General features: G+C 43.4%; 1 protein-coding gene across 15 annotated transcripts in view; it reads left to right on the top strand.

Moving 5' to 3' along the window:
* The window catches only part of CAMK2D (calcium/calmodulin dependent protein kinase II delta), a 268870-nt gene that overhangs the window by 231585 nt on the left and 18424 nt on the right, over nucleotides 1-18861 (top strand). For 6 of the 15 annotated variants that reach the window (XM_007536346.3, XM_060186071.1, XM_060186069.1 and 3 more), the window contains 3 exons: nucleotides 2697-2756; nucleotides 4574-4615; nucleotides 6965-7013. In XM_007536346.3, coding sequence (XP_007536408.2) covers nucleotides 2697-2756; nucleotides 4574-4615; nucleotides 6965-7013 — 151 coding nt within the window. The remainder of the gene's footprint in view (nucleotides 1-2696; nucleotides 2757-4573; nucleotides 4616-6964; nucleotides 7014-18861) is intronic. The other 9 variants (XM_060186077.1, XM_060186076.1, XM_060186079.1 and 6 more) reach the window with 2 other exon arrangements.

Here is an 18861-nt window from a genome sequence, read left to right as displayed (position 1 = left end):
GGTGAGTGAAGCACATATTCTTTGAGCTTCATTGCCATGCCTGACAAGAGAGGTTGGCTTAGACAGACCGGACAGAGGGACAGACAGAACACTCTTCACTGCAAAGGCAGGCGAGTGTGTGTGTGTGTGTGTAGTGACAGGAGGCTGTGGGAGAATACTGAAATCTGAGATATGACACGCAACATCTGTTGATTGTCCACTGTCAACTGTTAACTGCTATTAATCCACAGGCATGCCTTAGAATTAATGCACATCATTGGTTTTTAGTCTTTCAGGAAATAGACATATGGTAGCATTTATGACACTCCTACTTCACAAGACAGTCTAATGATAAAGATGAACACAAGCCTTCTTAGAGACTCAGAAAGGCAAGTTGTTGTTCCCCCCCCCCCCCAGAATAAAAAAGTTTTTAATGAAAGGTCAGAAACATTCACTTAGAAGTTGAAAGGAATAGAGATAGAGAATTCCAAGCAGCCCAGCTCATCCCTGGCCCAGCAACAGACTGAGCACCTGTCACCTTGTCTCTGTGATAATGACCACACAGGAACCCACCCAGATGCTTCATGGAGAGAACGTTTAAACTGGAAGGAGGGAGAGGAGTTGAAGTGCTCAACTCCAGCATCAGAGCGAGAAAGAGAGAGACAGAGAGGGAGAGAGATGTGGGGGAGAGGGAGTGCATGCACTAGCTAGCTCCATGGAGAAGATCCCTAGAAAGTTCTGCTTCTGCTGAAACAAGTCTGCATATGAGGTGGGCAAGGACCTTCAAAAGAGCAGCGTTGAGATTTCCCAGAGGTCCCGGCAGAGGTCTGCTCAGACCACCCAGAGGAGCAGTCCTCTTCATCTCCCAGAATCCCATGGTAGAAAGAGTGGGGAGAGAAGTAAGACTGGTCTCATTCCTGGTGTCTCTGTCACTAAGTCCTCACCCTGGCTCTGCTAAAAGAGCATGTTTCTTGGTAGACTAGAGAAAACACTTAGGTGGTGATTCTCTCCACTTACTTTCACCAAAGGATGAGAGAAACCTGTGAGACAAAGGCAGCTACAGTTCTTAGACCCCGCCCACACAGATGTGCCTCTCTCCTTCCACCTCCATCCAGAGAGGTGAGAGAAAGCTGTGTAGGTACCTCTTTCTACCAGCCCACCCCCGCCCAATCACTAACTAACTTGCTTTTTTTTTCCTTCCCTCACCCCAAAAGGCCTTATGTTTCTTTGTCTCTTGGTTGATTTGCAAAATCAGCATGTATCAGACTGGAATGTACAAGCTGTTATTTACTTACAATCTTAAAATATTATAAAATCAGTAAAGGCTTACTCTAAGCAATGTCCAAAGTTTATCTGTATATCCTTAAAGAGTACTTATGGAAGAAATACCCAAAACCAATACTGTTTTTTTGGGAAATGGGAAGAGATCCCTTCACATTTATATTTATTGCAAAATACTGTAAAATTGCTTGAGTATTTCCTAGTCAAATAAATAGATTCTGCAGATGCACTGTTACCACTCCTCACAATGGACAGCTTTTATAAAAAGAAGAAACAAAAGCTTACACCACCTACAACTTCCAAGGACACTTCCTAGAAACTCACTAATCTGGGCAAGAGAGTAAGGAACTACAGGCTCCCAGTACAAACCTCCTAGTTTAAATGTCTGATTTCAACTACAAGGGAATCAAACGAATTACATATAAAAATCAATCCTGTGGCTTTAGGTTTGAACTTGGATATTCTGAGAGCTAATGCCACTGTTCAAAAACAACGCTTTCTGTGAAATGTAGACATAACAAAGCTCCAGATAACTTGCATTTATTTCTACAGTATCCTTTTATCTTAAAGTCGTTGGCTCAGAGAATACTTCTTATGTGAGAGCTATTTCTTTATGTTGAGACCAAAGTAACAATACCTTCAGTGCAACAAGGCCAAAGTAACCTCGATTTGCATTTGGGAACCATAACGTCAGTTGTCTGCATGCCTTTCAATGTGCAGAGTCTTGGGAACTTTAGTGTATAAATGACCTGCTTTACAGATAAAGTTGCCGCCTATTTGCAAAGTCTTCTCTGGGGGCCGGTGATGCTACTTACTGATCTCTATGACTTCCCACCACGTGGCTCATGATCTCCCTTCTTCTCAAACCAGAGATTGCCGAAAGCAGTCTTCCATGCTAGCGCTCACATTTTGATGAAAAAGTTCATTTTTTCTTCCCACATTACCTAAAAAACCCCACCTAATATAATCAAGAGTTCAATTTCCCCAACTGTCTCTGAAGATGTATCTCTAAGAGAACCCAGTTTTTTGTGTTGTAAAGAGCTCTGGGAGCCTGTGTTTCATTAGAAGATCTAAGTTTGCCCCTGCAACCTCACTGAAAGAGGGTGTTGGTGGCACCCCAGAGAAAGACACTCTATACAGGAACTCAGGATTCCGTTGCTAACAGTAGGTAACTGTGACTGGCAGAGCGGGAACATGCTTCTCTGCATTTCATTTCATACTCTTGACACTTGAGGAGCTCCAGGAAAGCAGATCTAGCCTGTTGGGACCCTCCCCAGCTAGAATGGCTCATCCTTCTGGTCACCCATCTGTGTCTGTCCTCCACCTCCATCGGCTTTCGGTTTTCATGCCCCTATTCCTGTAGACATCTCACCTGTAGAGACATTGGCTGCCAAAGGGTTTTAAGGTGTCTGTTTCTATTTTCTGCATACCTACAGATAAACAACAAAGCCAACGTGGTAACCAGCCCCAAAGAAAATATTCCTACCCCAGCGCTGGTATACCTGGACTCTTTGTAACCCTTAAGTTCTTGATTGTTTTTCCTCTTGTTGTTGTTTTTTTTCTCATTTGCTTTCATTATCTAGATACATATATAATATATATGTATATATGTAAATATTGTGGGAAGCTCTGTTTTTGCTCTCTCAGACATGAAAAATGCCCCCCCCCTTTTGGTTAAGGTCTTTGTGAAGCAGTGTGCTTCTAACATGAGATGATCTCATCTCAGTGTTGGACATTGTATGATAGCTGTGGTCGCTCGTTGCCATGGTTGCATGCTGCCCCAGAAAGGCGGTAGGATATGCTTAGTGGCCCTTAGCTCTTCTGATGTTGAAGTCACAGTATGCAAACAGTGGTTCCTTTCTCACTTGGGATAAATATTGACATCAAGGAGAGCTAAGGGTTATTGCTGGACTACAGCAAAGTAGACCTTATTCAGCGTTCCCATTTCCTTCTTATTTAAAAAAAAAAAAAAGAAGAAGAAGAAAGAAAGAAAAAGAAATTGAAAAACAGGGCTTTGTAGGACCTATAAGGAGGCACTGGATCATCCCAAGTCTGTTTGTTGTGTTTACAGCTCAGCTACCTCTGTTTCCCTTCAGGCCTCTTGAGTTACCAAGAACGTGAGTCTGGTCCATTTCAGTCAAACACACACTAAGCAGCAGTTTGCCCATGGCAAGACATCCAGGGATGATTGTGCATGACTCATGACTGGACTGCCAGCAAAATGCTTTCTAGACTTCAGTTTCTGATCTTCAAGGGCTACAATTTTGTTTTGTTATTGCAGTTCCCTGGGACTGAGCTTCAGAGGATGGCGCAGACCCGGAGCACAGCTCTAATGTGTGTGGCACCAGCAGTCACACCAGAGGCCACATCCCCAGTGCATTTCTTTCTTGTTTTAATACTTAGGCTAGAGAAAGAGAGATTGCAAGTGCAAGAGGAGATAAAGAGAGAGACACCTGCAGCACTGACCTGTACCTTGCACGCTGTAATGTGCACAGCCAGGTGTGCCAGCACCTTACACCCACCTCTCCCATGCATTTCTTCTCTTTTTTTTTGCCATAACTTGAGTGCCATTTGCTTCCCTTGGTAATGTTTTCTTGGTCTAGTGGAAAGCAGTAGGAAAAGTATTTTCCTTATGTAAGACCTGTCTACATATAGTCTGTAGTGGAAAAAAAAATGCTTTTACCAATGAACTGAGATCAGAAATGTACCTCTAATTGTAATGGCTATATATATGGTGACTTGGACACTTGTAATGAGCCAGTTGAGTTTCTTAAGAATTTTTGAAACATCATCCCTTTGTGGGGAATGTGGTCCAGTGGTTCTAGAGTCTCCAGTGGAATTTATCTGCCAGTTCGAGTGAGGGCCCCACAGTCAATGCTTCAAACAACACAACTAAAAATAGCTTCACAGAGAGTCTGAGATCATCCCAAAGAACTCTGACGCCCAGTGTCCTTGGCCACTCTTGTGTGGGCAGATAGAGACCTAGGCAACTCACTGGCGCAGTGCAGCTCTAGCACACCGTGAAACAGTGCCTCATGGGTTCCTCAGACTGCAAAGCCCTGTCTGTATGCTGGCCATGAATAAGGTCTCTTGCATGCTGCTGCTGGGTGGGGATGTGTCTGATCGCACAGTCCAACCAGGGCCATCTTTCATCAGCGACCTTTTCACCTGCAATCTCTGACCCTAGTCACCGTTGCTTAAGCTCTTGTCACTGTTAAGCTTTGTCAGCTGCTTCTCTCTACTCTGTCCCTTGCACTAGTCAGAATGTACTATCAACGCCAACTGTTTCTTTCTCTATTTTGTTCTCACTCAGGAGCCCCAAACTACTGTAATCCACAACCCTGATGGAAACAAGGTATTCAGAAAGAATCTACACCCTTTTGCTTGAACAGGAGTTCCCATCTCATCAAACATCTCACTGCAGAATTAATGCTTGCCCTCAAAATAGGAGGGGGGAAATCCTTGTCCTTTCTCATGATTTCATGATTTCTTTTGGGCCAAACCTAGCCAGAACTTTATACTTGATTTCTTCCAAAACAAACGTGAATGACACCATGAAAGAAGAAAATAAATGATTCTGCTAGTCAACAAAGGTCATTGTTTATGTCAGGATGTCACTGTATCTTAAGCCATTCCCTCCGGTCTTTTATTCCTTCATGCCTGTCTGTGCCTTGTACTGTAGATGTATTTTGCATGAAATGTTAGAATTTCTTGCTCTGTCATCCCAATGTCGTAAGCATATCAATTTCAGTGTATAGGTGTTTATTTCAAGTTAACGTTGCTTCTAGAGTTTCCTTTATTCTGTTGTCATACATAGTGTTTCTGCTTTTAATTTCCTGATGTGTCCGTGGTGTGGCATGGATTGCTGAAACAAAATATTTTCACTTCTTTAAAAATAGGTTTTTGAGTTACCTATCTCAATACCAGACATTAATTTCTTATCATGACCCTCATGTTTTCTCTCCATCACAGATAGTTTGCACTGCATGTTAACTAGCAGACTGTGTACATGTTTGTAGGGTGAAAAGAAACATTTTCTGAACATACTTCATATCCCCAGTTTAACTTAACAGACATCATTATATCTCTAAGGGGAGGGAAAAATATGTCACCAGACTTTTCTCCAATGCCAAGTATACTCACAGGTATCACCCTTAATATTTAAGTCTTAGAAAACAGCATTTCCTCTGGTTGAACATCTAGTGGGCTAAGTGATATCTTTACAGTAAGAAACCAAAGGTTATGCACTTGAATATGAGCTTTCATAGCCAAGACCCTTAATGTACAAAGGTCCTTGAAGACTTGGTGTACACATGAGCATCACAGATGACAATGACTTTTTAAAAATATCATTAGCAAGTGAAGAACCAAGCATGACAGCTGGAGAGGGAGGACCCTTCCATAGTTCTAGCTCTCTCCTTTGTAAAGGATTCTGCATGGTTATTTCTAGCTTACATCAGTTACTTTCTTTTGAGAGTGCATGGGTTTCCTCTCAGCCTGAGCTTAAATTTGAACACTAAGTCACATTAAAGAAATGCATGAAGATTCTGCTTTGGTTTTGTGTATATGGAGACTCCGGACACATCTTTGAGTAGAACTCTTCCTTTGATTGACATAGTTGGTATCATATACCTTGACTACTTTTCTGAACATTGAATCTCTAAAACACTCTGGCATTGACATTATTTCCCAAAGTCTGCTATTCATCCACCAAACATATACTTATTGATTGACAGTTTGTTTCCAGTTATGTTCAGTTCCATCCTTTAATCCTTCCAACTAGAAAAATTGTCCTTTTAATAAATATTACTAAATTTATGCACTAGGAAGGTTTTTTATTGGTGCATTATGAATGGAGAGATTCATCAAACCATTGTCAGGACCATGTCTCAACACCAGTAGTTACAGTGCCCTTTAGAAGTGTGCTCACTCATCTACCACTTCTATAGTTTTACATAGAAATAACTGTCTTTTCATTGTGGGAATGGGTTTCTTATGGATAGCAGTCAGTTATTTCTCATTTTAAAATGAATGAAACAGCCATCCAATTGTTCTTGAAAGTACATTTTTCATTACAGTCCCATTGTGCTGATGATAAACAAGGAAAATCGTAAAAGCACTTTCGCTTTATCTCAGCTTTATGCTCCGCACCCTTTGCTTCTTCAAATAATGCCATGAAAATTTCTTTGCCTCTTGACAAAAGAGTGAGGTAGACAAATAGGCTGTGCACTCAGAGCCTGATAACAATGCCTTACGCAAAGAAGAAACTATTCCCCACTTCTCTGGGAATGAAAATTGTTCCATTAAGATTCAAATTCAATAGGCGTATACATCAAGTTCCTTTTCAGGCTGCCCCAAAAACATAACTTGTGAGGCACTGTAACACAAACACAGCCTTACACATTTCTGAAAGTAAGTTGCACTCCTTAGCCGATGCTCAGAATGTCAAACTGCTTCAGAGATTAGACAACCAGAGTGCTCCTTTTTTGTTAGTTGTTTGTTTTGTTTTCTTAATGATGGCAGCATTTGGCATTTTATTTCTGTCAAAGCCATGTAATGCATTTGCCCATTTGCATGTCAGCATATGCTCACAGCCTGCTGAAGGATTATGCATGATACATGCATCACTCGCCAAGGTTTAGGAAGGAGGAAGGTTCTAGCTGTGCCTGGCTGATAACTTAAAATGCACTTTTCTCCCCAACAGGAGTCAACTGAGAGTTCCAATACCACCATTGAGGATGAAGATGTGAAAGGTATGTTTAAACCAGAGGTGGCAAATCCTGACTCAGAGCCCGACATACACCGCAGGGCCAAAAGGGATTTATTACTCATGGCCAGTAGGTCAAGAGTGTACTTCCAGTATTGTGCACATTGCCAAAGTCTATTGAGGAAACGGATTACATTCAAGCATGGTAATCTGAAAATAATGTTCAAATGTTTCCCATAGTCTCCAATGGATAACAATAGGATTTTTTTTTTTTTGCAAGTGTCAGCCAATTGCCCTACATCTGGTAGCTTCTGGAGTTCCTTTCAATTCAGTCACCCAACTTTCTACCTACCCAGGAGTCATCACCAGAGCTTCTGCTAATTTCTCAGTGTCTCTGCACATACATACATTAAAGACACTGGCTGTTTCAAAAATGTGAATTTGGTTTCCATGGGTTCGGTAGTTTGATTGATTAACTGGTTGATTTTTTTTTTTAAGTCAGTATAGTTAACTAATTTCTACAGCCCCTTTGTCTAGATTCCAGCTGAGAAGTGAATGACAATAAAACTCCATGAAACAGAAAGTATTAAGGAATTAAAAAAAAAAAAGGAAGTATAAAGTAATGTTGTCAGGAAGCATCATTTGCCTAGTGGTACCCCGTAGTCTCACCATAGATACAACCATTTGGTGAAAACTATATTCATGTTATAGAAGCAGAAATACTTGATACAGTCTCAGGTCAGACAGTTTAGGAAACAAAGATGGCTGTAGATCAGAGCTGTCAGTCACTCCTGACTTCTTCCTCTTTGAGTGAATTGAATAGCTAACACTATAGGCATTTTCATATATATGTAAACATATATATGACACAGATCAATGGACTGGCCCTGGTCGGGCTTCACTTAGTAGGTCCTTTTATCTCACTCATTCCCCTGAGCTACTACTTGAACTGATGGAATTTTGTGACTCGCTGATGCCATTCACAGTAGATTCTTTTGCAAAACACTCAATAAGAGGATGTGCCGTCCCATTCTCCACCTGATTCAGAAAGTATCCTCTTCACAACTATTGTATCCATTCACAGCTTCAGCCAAAGCAAAATGCCTGTAGAGTAGTTTGCATTCTCTCATTGTACAAAAATCAGGAAGAAAACCAACTGCATGACCCACTAACTAGACAGAAGCTCGGAATGACAGAAGTAAATTAGAATACCAGCACCCAATTTGGAGGCATTTCAGCCTCCAAAGAATGTTTTGGTTACATTTTATATAATTATTTATATTTGTAGATTAATTTTATGAACATCTATATTAATATATTTAACAGTTTATATTTTTATAAATGTATATTCTATACCAATTTTAGTAACATTTTATAAGAAAGAGAAGCCAGAACAAACATGTCCTGAGCACCACCCTCTTAGCTGTTCTGCCAGTCACATATCAGAAGGGTTTGTTTGTTTGTTTGTTTGTTTGTACTTTTTTTGTTTCTTTGCCTCCAGGGTTATTGCTGGGGTTTGGTGCTGATATTATAAATACACTGCTCCTGACAGCCATTTTTTTTTTGTTAATTCAATAGGAAAGAGAGAAAATGAGATAGGAGGGGGAGATAGAGAAGGAAAAAGACATATAGGTGGGAGCAGGGACTCGAACCCAGGTCCTTGCAGTTAGTACTTTGTGCGCTTTACCAGGTGTACTACCGCCCAGCCCCTCAGAAGGGTTTTCATAAGTGACCTTCATCACCTGAATCCAACTCTCCATTAACTATGAAGTACTGGGGTTAGGGTGATGGCTGCTCTACATGGGAATCTCACAGAACAGAGCATGAGTCTTACCCTGAAATGGAATCACTATGAGTGGTTCTCAGAAAAATAGTCTCTTCAAATTGCAGTGATGTGCGCGTCCTCTTGCCTCTAGCAAGTCGGACTTGGCTGAGACAGAGTCTTTCTTTAGAACCACTCTGAGACTACACAAACCAAGCATAATATTGAGGCTGAAAGGAAGGACCAGCTGATTGACCTTTTTAGTGTTGGGACAGTGTACAGAATGTTTAGAAGACACTTTGAAAGGTCACCAGTGCCAGTGTTCTGTCAGGCAGATGGCCACAAACCCGCCATGGCTTCAGTGCTTTACTTATGCAGGAATCTCCTCTAAGTCATGCACAACCCCAGAGAAACAACCTGATCTCTTCTTTTTTTTTTAATACTGTATTTATTTATTTTCGATATAGAGATTGAGAGGGAGGGTATGAAAGAGACACCTGCAGCACTGTGTCACCACTCATGATGCTTCCCCCACGCAGGTGGGAACTGGGGACTTGAACCTGGGTCTTTTGAGTATTGTAACATGTGCACTCTACTGGGTGTGCTGCCGCCCTCTCACATTTTAGGTTGTCCAAAAAGTCATGACGTACATTTCTGTGTTAAAAATGCACCATGAATTTTCCAACAACCCAATATTTCCACACTGGACTGACTTAAGCCCTTCTCTTTTCCTACTGGAACCCATGCTGTCAGTCTAACATATTGGCCCAGACCATCGATGGTTTGAGTAACCTGACGCAAGCCAGAACCCACACACAAAGCCTGGTCCACACACCATGGCTTTCTCTCTTCACACAGATGTCTCCCACCTTGCCCTTCTGCACAGAACCTTTGCTACTGACCACACTTTGTCTCTTGAGACCATGTTCCCAGAGCACCTCCCCACTCACCCCAGCACCCTGTGTGTTCCAGGGGTCTTGTTGTCCCCGGGACACATGTACCCCTGCTCCCCACTTTTTGACTTCTCCCCATGAGCTTATAGGACAGGAACATTTTTTTCCTTTTTTTTTTTTTCCTCCCCACTGTATGGAAACAGAAGGAAAACCTAGCACTTCCTGGGGACCCAACAGCAGGACGCTTTGGTCTGCCTACTGTGGAGAGAACAAGTTAGAAAGGCCAGTGCTGTGCTGTTTCATGACCCATCATGTTCAGGGGACCTGCGTGGGAAGGGGCTAGAGTGTATGGAGAATCCCCGAACTCTGTTTGCTTCCATCCAGAATGGCCTCTGGTTCTCAGGGGGCCTCAGTCCCTGTGACTCTAGAATTGTCTATGGCAGCTCATTCCCTCAGCAGGGATTTATTGAGTCCCCACTCCCCCATCTCTTTGTGAAGCAGTGTTATTCATGGAGCTTCCAGGAGCTCAGAATCAAAACCCATCCTATACGCTGTAACTTTGGCCAATTTTGACTTCATTCATTAAATATCAGGAGATCATACCAGGAAAGCGAAAACCAAGCTCAGTGCATTTCTATGGAGGAAAGGTCTCTTCTGTTTCTGAAAAACCTTCAGCATTTCATTACAGTCACATCTCCCTTCTAAGCTCACCTGCATTCCTCAGGGATTGCATTGTGGTGCAACTCTTTTTGGCTAAAATGCCCAAAGTTTGTTGATTTCTTTCTTCCAGACAACATTTGGACTTGTATTAACCTTTTTAGTTCTTCATTTTATCCTGCATTTAAAAAAAGAACACTTTTCAGTACCGCATCCATGCAGACTCAGGTAGTGGTGAGATACTAACAGTATATACATATAGGAGTCTATACCATGTTCAAAATGGAAAAGTTGTCCATGTTCAACTTTTTTAAGTACAGATCTCTTTAGGTGGAAACTGGGATAGTGATTCCACGTTGAGGACGCCTCTAGTCAAAACATCTACTTTAATTGGTTTCAGGCCTTGAACAGCTGTCATCCATAGCCTTGAACTGATAGAGGGCTGGCTCTGCTTTCACTGTCCATAAGTGTGGGTGTCCCTAAGGCTGGTGACCTGTAGCCACTAGGGGTCCCTGGGCCACAGTAGACATGTGAAGACTGTGCTTTGGTTTGTGGCGGTGGTCACAGTTTGCAGGGCCTGCCGCTGCATGCCTCAGTGCCTCTGCACCTCCTAGCCCTCCCAGCACCTCTGCCCAGAGCCAGCCTGTTCCTCCTCCTGACGGGGTCCTCCGTGTGGTCTGCCTGCCGTTCTTGTCCAGAGTTCCCAGCACCCATGGGAGGGAGGGCTTCTGTGTGCCATCCTGTCACCTCCATCACCCATCCTGCTTCTGGCCTCTCACTTGCGCCCACCATGCAGCAGCTGCTGGGACCTCTGGCTGCACCCTCATCCTCGTGGGCCAGGCCGCTGGACTGACCACATGGGGACGGTGTCCTCGTTTGATCCTCTCTCTCCACTTGCTGGCGCTCAGGCCTCAGTAATGGCACTGTGTGGGATGTTCTTCCTGTTAAAGGCCAGAGTGCTGACAGCCGACGGTCATGGGCTTGGCCAAGCCTTAGACTCCCCCGGTGAATGAGTTTGTTTCCTCATGTGCAGACAGTGTGCTGACTAGATACTCAGATTCAGCTGTTCCTATGCCCCGTTTTCAGCAAGACCTTTGGTTCTGTGTAGGATTTCTTGGGGCAGATGCTCCCACAAGGCCAGTCTTCCTCAGGATCTCTTGCAGGCTTCACCCAGCGCTGCTCTTAAAGGCCATTTCTTGCTTACAGAGAATCAGCGAGTCAAGAAGCACCTGGATATTTTATCTGAGACCTGCTCATCAACATGTCATTCTGTCTGCTTGAAAGTGTCTTGGAAGAGCTGTAGCCTCATGTATAATAACTTCTGTCAGGTTTCTAATGCAAGATTTAATTCATATATGGTGTCAGCTGTAGAACCCAGAGCCTCATATCTCCATGCTCTACCACTGAGATAATATCCCCGACCACAAAAACGTGATATTTAAATAGGGGTCCGGCAGCCGAGGAGGTGGCACAGCACCTCCTAGCCTGCCCAGCACCTCTACCCAGAGCCAGCCTGTTCCTCCTCCTGACGGGGTCCTCCATGTGGTCTGCCTGCCGCTCTTGCCCAGAGTTCCCAGCACCCATGGAAGGGAGGGCTGCTGTGTGCCATCCTGTCACCTCCATCACCCATCCTGCTTCTGGCCTCTCACTTCCGCCCACCATGCAGCATGAGACTCTCAGGCATGAGATCCCAGGTTCAATAATGCCAGACTGATGTTGATGCTCTGGTTCTTGTTCTCTCTCTCTCTCCCTCCCCCCCCTTTGAATTTCATTCTTAGGGGATTAGTGGTTTACACTTGACAGCAAAACACAATAGTTTGTTCATGCATAACAGTTCCCAGTTTTCCACATACCAATTCAACCCCCACTAGGTCCTCCTCTGCCATTGAATTCTCTGTCTCTTTCATATATATGTATATGTATATATATATATATATTTTTTTTTTAATTGGAATAAGTAACTTATAGGACTTGTGCAGGCAGTTCCCTCCCACCAAAGTACAATAGCTGCGTGTTCTATTTCCCTTTTTCACAATCCTTTAGTTCATCTTTGTACTCATTGTTTTTTCCTTGATTCTCTGTCTACTGCTAGATTTCCATCTTAAATTTCCCTTGCTGGCAAAATACAGGATCAGAACTGTCAGCAGCCCCAGCTTAAAACAAAGCGCTAGCTCATAACATATGAAAGAAACCAACAAACTCTCTACTCGCTTTTCATCAGAAGAACATAGGCTCATTCTAGACTGTAGAATTTTCTCAGTTCAGATTTTCAGAAAATAAACTAAAATAAAAAATGGCTTTCAGCAAGGTGGCTAAACTCTGAATGCAGTTTCAAAAAGTTTAAAAAGGCTTGTTTTCACTGAGTGGCTGAATAAATTCCAGATGACTCTCTGGGTGCTGGCAGAGCAGTGCACTGCATTGTTGTGTGTGCAGCCCATGTTCAAGCCCAACCCCGACCACGTTGAAGGAAAATTCTGTACTGAGGTCTCTTTCACTCTGTCTGAAAAACAGAATTCTCCCACAGCAGTGAAGCACTGGGGATGGATGGGAGGAAGGAAGGAAAGAAGAAAGGAAGGCTGGCTAAAAGTATACCTTGTAAGCTAGTTTCTACCAGGTTCTAACTCTTGATTAAGCATCTAGATTAGAGTCTAGAGTCAACACTTTTGTTCCCAACCCTGGAACCTCCCCAATTAACTTTTTGCAATTTGTGTTACTTCTCTGTGACCATGATTCCCAGGCTCCCAAATTTAGATAATAAAATCCATAGCAGAATGTTCTACCTGTCCTCAATTGAGTATATTGCCCATAGCTTATTACAGTGTCTTTTTTTTCTTGATTTTTTTTTACTATTTTTATTGGTGATTTAACATTGATTTACAAATAAAATAAGACGGGTATAATTCCACTCTGTTCCCACCACCAGAGTTCTGTGTCCCCATTCCCTATACTGGAAACTATAGTGGCTCCTCTGGGACTCTGCTTACACTTGTTGATGCCTCTCCTCTGAATCCTTTGCCCTGTTATTCATAACCGCCTCTGCTGGCCTCAGCTAGGCCAACACAAACAGTGCCACCAAGCCACGTCACACTGCCACTGCCTTTCTGCTTCAGATTGTATCCAGAGATGGCAAGCCTGAGATGTCAACCTTCCAGATCCACAATGTCCTTTTTAATACAGTGTTAATTTTCTTTCTTTTTATTTATTTTTTTATTGCAACCAGTATCATTGTTGGGGTATGATGCTGGCAATACAAATCTACTTTTCCTGGTGGACATTTTTCTCCTTTTCATTATATTACACTTGATAGGAGAGAGAGAAATTGAGAGGTGAAGGGAGAGAGAAAGATATCTGCATGCTTCCCTGCTTCACCATTCATGAAGCGTCTCCCTTACAGGCCAGGTCAGGTGGGGGCCTAGGGCTTGAATTTATGTCTTTGCATGTGGTAATAGGGATTTTTATCTTTTTTTTTTTTTTAAGAAAAGGATTATTTTATGAGTGATAGCAAAATCACTGCTCAGCTCTGGCATAGGGGGAGCCAGGGAACAGATCCTGAGGCCTCAAGCATGCAGAGCCTATGAGCTAATGCACTGAGCTCTCCTCCCAGCACTGCCTTTGACACTTAGATGTAGGGGTGCAACTAGCAGTATAGGATGACCTATTGGAGGCCAACTCAATGCGCATATAAACTATTCAAAACAAGAACTTCACTCACAGTTAAAGGAGTACAATGTTGCCAGCAGAGGGCATATTAGCACAATGAGAGAAGCATGGGATACACTAATCTTTCAGACCCAAAATGTCATCATTGCACAAGCAAACTGTAAAATTAGTACTGAGGGCACCTTCCAGCAAGAATTAGGGATCACATTTCATGTTTCTGTACTGCCTCTATATAAAGTTAACTTATTATTGAAAATCACTATTGGGATTCAGCGGTAGTGCAACAGGTTAAGCACACATGGCACAAAGCGCAAGGACCCACTTAAGGATCCTGGTTCAAGCCCCCGGCTCCCCACCTGCAGGGGAGTCGCTTCATAGGCAGTGAAGTAGGTCTGCAGGTGTCTTATCTTTCTCTCCCCCTCTCTGTCTTCCCCTCCTCTTTCGATTTCTCTCTACTATCCAACAATGACGGCATCAATAAAAACAACAACTACAACAACAATAAAAAAACAACAAAAGCAACAAAAGGGAAAATAAATAAATAAGAAACTCACTATTTAATATCATGCATTTTATACTGAAGCTACATCACAGCTATGTGTTGTATTGACTGAATTGTACATAATTCTGAAAGCTATTAGAATAAGTAGTTTAGTAAGTAGAATACGTAGTTTAGTAAAATACTACCTAGCTTGCTAAACGTGTATTGTTTTCGACAAATAAATATCTCTAGAAAATATGTGAAATGAAATGCTTGCATCATTTAGTGATTCTTACAAATCAGTGGTGTCTTTTTTTTTTTTCCCTAGTCTGGATATCTGCTAGAATCCCTTTGATTTACTCAGGATAACTTGGGTCTAAAGTAGACCCAAGTTCTACTTTATCTTTTAAATATATCTTAGCCATGTGCCTTCTGTAATCTAGAAAGAAGCCAGTTTCTTGTAGCTTCAGGTCCACATGTTGAAATGGCAGCTAGACAAGTGTAAAGAGCAGAGGTGGCATCACTGAATGAAGGAGCTTGGTGGAAGGAACTCTGAAGAAACCACGGATCTGTGGGCTTGCATGTGTAGAATACGAGTTTTTCCGGTTTTTAGCTGCTGCCTCTGCCACTAAGGCCAAGATGGTTCTATGTGGGAAAGCTCCTTCTTATTTTCTAAATGTGAAAACAAGGAACAGTGCATTCTGAGTGCTCAGCCTAGGGAAGTGCACAGCTATGTAGCGGTTAGACAAATGTCCAGATGCCGGTAGCATTTGTAATTCCTTCCAGGGTGGCTTCTGTCTGAAACATTTGAATGGGCTTCATTACTGTTTTTTCTTTATTGTGGGTGCCAGGGGTCAAACGCATCGCTCCATATGGGCAAAGCTTCACTCTACACCGGTCCCCTACATTTAATCTTTACTAAAAAGAGCATCAGGCACCTACTATGTGCTGGATTCCAGGTAGACCACATTGAAGCCAAGAAACTTCCGGTCTGCAAAATAGCTCACTTTGCCATGTGTATAACCCAGATTCAAGTCTGGCCCCTACCACAGTGAAAGAAGCTTCAGTGCTGTGTTCATCCCCTTCCTATCTCTCCTTCTTGCATCCTCTCTGCCTTCTTTCTCTAACATAAAAGTAAAAGTGAAGCTAGAAAGGCTTCTGTTTTTTTTTCTCCCCTGCAGGATTCCTTAGGCTCGTAACACCCTCTTGACTGAAAGTCTATGTGTTTGTGCATTTCCCCTAACGAATCATTGTTTTCCATTAGAACCTTATTCCATATTAAAGAAGATTCCTTCTAGGAAATCTAGTAAACTAGGCAGTCAGTAATTACTTCTTATTTATTTATTTAAGAAAGGAGACATTAACAAAACCATAGGGTAGGAGGGGGTACAATTCCACGCAATTCCCGCCACCCAATCTCCATATCCCACCCCCTCCCCTGATAGCTTTCCCATTCTCTATCCCTCTGGGAGCATGGACCCAGGGTCATTGTGGGTTGCAGAAGGTGGAAGGTCTGGCTTCTGTAACTGCATCCCTGCTGAACATGGGTGCTGACTGGTCGGTCCATACTCCCAGTCTCTTCTTTGGATGTGCATAGTACAGCTTCTTTCCCCTGGCTAATGTCTAGCAGAATTTGCCAGTCTCTCCTATGACAGTGCAGGAAGGCTGATTAAGTTTTGGGGGTGGGGGATGGGGGAGAAGGAATGTCTGCCACTGTCCTTATCCTGCCATTTATATCCATATGGGTACTTGAGAGCCCAGAGGGAACCATGCACAGTAGGTAAATGCCTCTGGGTGTTTGGCTTCACCCCACCTGATTAGAATAGAAACTGTTCTTCAACATTCAGGTTGGAATGTTCCATAAACTTTTGGACTATGTTTTCTTCAAAGGTGTGTGTGTGTGTGTGTGTGTGTGTGTGTGTGTGTGTGTGTGTGTGTGTGTGTAAATTCTCTGATCTGCAGTCATCTAATGTACCACAGGCCTACCTTCTCTGTATAAGGTCTCTGTGACACTGTTTCATGGGTGTAAGGTACTGCTATACTTCTGAAATGGCAGAGCCTCTGACACCCTCAGTAAGTGTTCCTGCTGGCGTCCTGCTCATCTATCTGCGGCATCCAGTGCCCTTGTTCCTGGCTGCAGTGTCTCCCGTCTCTTGCTGTCCATCGCTGCTCAGACCCATGTAACTGGCCAGTCCTGTAGGTTAATGCTTCAGAGAAAGCCCAGGCTGTTTTCCTGCCTAATTTTGAACATGACAGCAGCTCCTTAATTCTGCTCACCCCACCCCGTTCCAAGAGAACATGGCCAGAGTCTGTGAGCCACAGTGATTTCAGAGTGTCACTTTGGTCTTGTGCCTGTGTACTGTCCTCTCCCAACAGCTGCCTCCACTAGGCTGTCACCATGAGTCCCTCAACCAGCTGATCCCCACCTCCTGATACACGTGCCTCAGGGACACCATTCCTGAGAGAGCCGGCAGGCTCAGTCACATCAGGTCACAACTGAGGAGATGAAAATGCAGGGCCTGCACATTCTCAAAGCCCTGGAAGGGCCAGGTGGAGGCACATCCAGGAGAGGACATGTTACCATGTGCAAGGACTGGGTTCAAGCCCCCACCTGCAGAGGAGTAGCTTTACAAGTGGTGAAGTAGTACTGCAGATGTCTCTCTTCCTGTCCCCTACTTCTCAACATCTGTCTATAGCCAAAAAAAGAAAAGCCACTGGGAGTAGTGCATTTCTTGTGTAGGCACTGAGCCCCAGAAGGAACCCTGGAAGCGACTTGATGATGAAGATGATGATGATAAATAGTCCCATGACCTCTTTCCTGGGTGGGGTATAGCACACCAACTTGGCACTAAGTAGACAAGGTCTGAATACCAACCCTACTGAAAAGCCCAACTGCTCCTTACAAGCCTGGGCCATCTGTTCCCTAATATTAATTCCACTCTTCAATATTCCTTAGCTTCATGTGACAGTGTTGAATGCTTCAGTCTAGTGAGAATAAGGTGTTGAGAATAAGGTGTAGCCATATTCACCAGGGAGAACCTGTTACATGTCTGACCCACTGGAGCTGTTCAGCAGAATTCTATTGTATCTCACCATTCTTCCCCATGAATGAAATACAGAAGCACAGAGATTCACTATGAAATGAAAGGATCCATCAGTAAACCTCAGGGCCCTGTGTTGGGTCTTTTGGCACACAGGGGCCTCAAACATTCATGGTGACAACACTTCAGGTCAGCTTTTCTAGATTGTGGGGGAGATAGACACCACAGCACAGAGACATCGCTAGTGCTGTAGCTGGGGCTTGAAGCTGTGTCTTGTGCAAGGCAGACACCTTCCTTACAGAGCTGTCTTACAGGCCCCAGGACTTTGTGTTTGATTTCAAGCCTGTCATTTTAGATAACTGTGTAGATGTGAAGGCCCGGAGGTAGAATTCAGTCAGCCTACATTAGTAGATGAACTTCCCAGGTATAGACAACAGGCTTTTTTTTTTAATCGCCAGCTAATATTTTTGAAATGGGTGTCTGCAGTCGCAGTATATTAAGATTGATTGATTTGTGAAAGAGAGAACCAAGGCATCACTCTGGTGTAAACAGTGCTGGAGAGTAGACTCAGGACCTCAAGTTCCAGTGCTCAGTGCTGCACCCACTGTACCACTTCCTGGGTCACTCAGTTGACAGTGTTTTGTTGTCGCTGCCAGAAATTCACCGCACTGGGCAGAATGTCTCAAGAGAGGGAGGGAGAGGGAAAGACAGCAGAGCACAAAAGCTTTCTTCAGTGCAGTGGGGGCTGAGCTGAGCCCAAGTCAGGTGTGTGACAAAGCAGGTGCCCTCGCCACAGGAGCTCAGGTACCAGGCCTGAGTTCACAGCACTCTTTGAGCTTGTGGTGAGTTGTAAAGCAACCCAAGAACCCTGCTGACTGTTTTGTGCCTGGTAGCAATCAATGAATGTATTATGAGGCTTCTACGTTACCAGCTTTCGCAAGCCTTGAGTTCAAAGGCATATTTTGATTTCAATTCAGCATAACAGAACTTAATGAGTCAGTCTTCCTTCATTTAAACCAACTTTTATTGGACAGGATGAGACAGAGAAAAATTGACAAAGGTGGGGGCATAGAGAGGGAGAGAAAGATAGACACCTACAGATCTGCTTCACCACTTGTGAAGCGATCCCAGGAGCTTGAACCAGGATCTTTGCACAAGTTCCTTTATCTCTTACTATGTGCACTTAACCTAGTATGCCACCACAGCCCCATTAAACCAATCCTTTTATCCCTAATTATATTCAGCCATTTTTGAAAAACTGGCTCACTATTGACTAGACCTTATTGTCCCTGATGAGAATTCACAAGCATATAGACTGACTTCTTTTCCACAGAAGTAAGCTACTTCTGTGAAGTATGGAGCAGAGCTGTGACCTAGAAGGTGTGCAGTATGCAGAACAC

This window comes from Erinaceus europaeus, chromosome 2 (assembly GCF_950295315.1).
Source record: "Erinaceus europaeus chromosome 2, mEriEur2.1, whole genome shotgun sequence".
In the NCBI taxonomy this organism is placed as follows: domain Eukaryota; kingdom Metazoa; phylum Chordata; class Mammalia; order Eulipotyphla; family Erinaceidae; genus Erinaceus; species Erinaceus europaeus.
The sequence above is the reverse complement of the archived record's forward strand: the minus strand, read 5'-3'. Positions and strand labels throughout refer to the sequence as shown.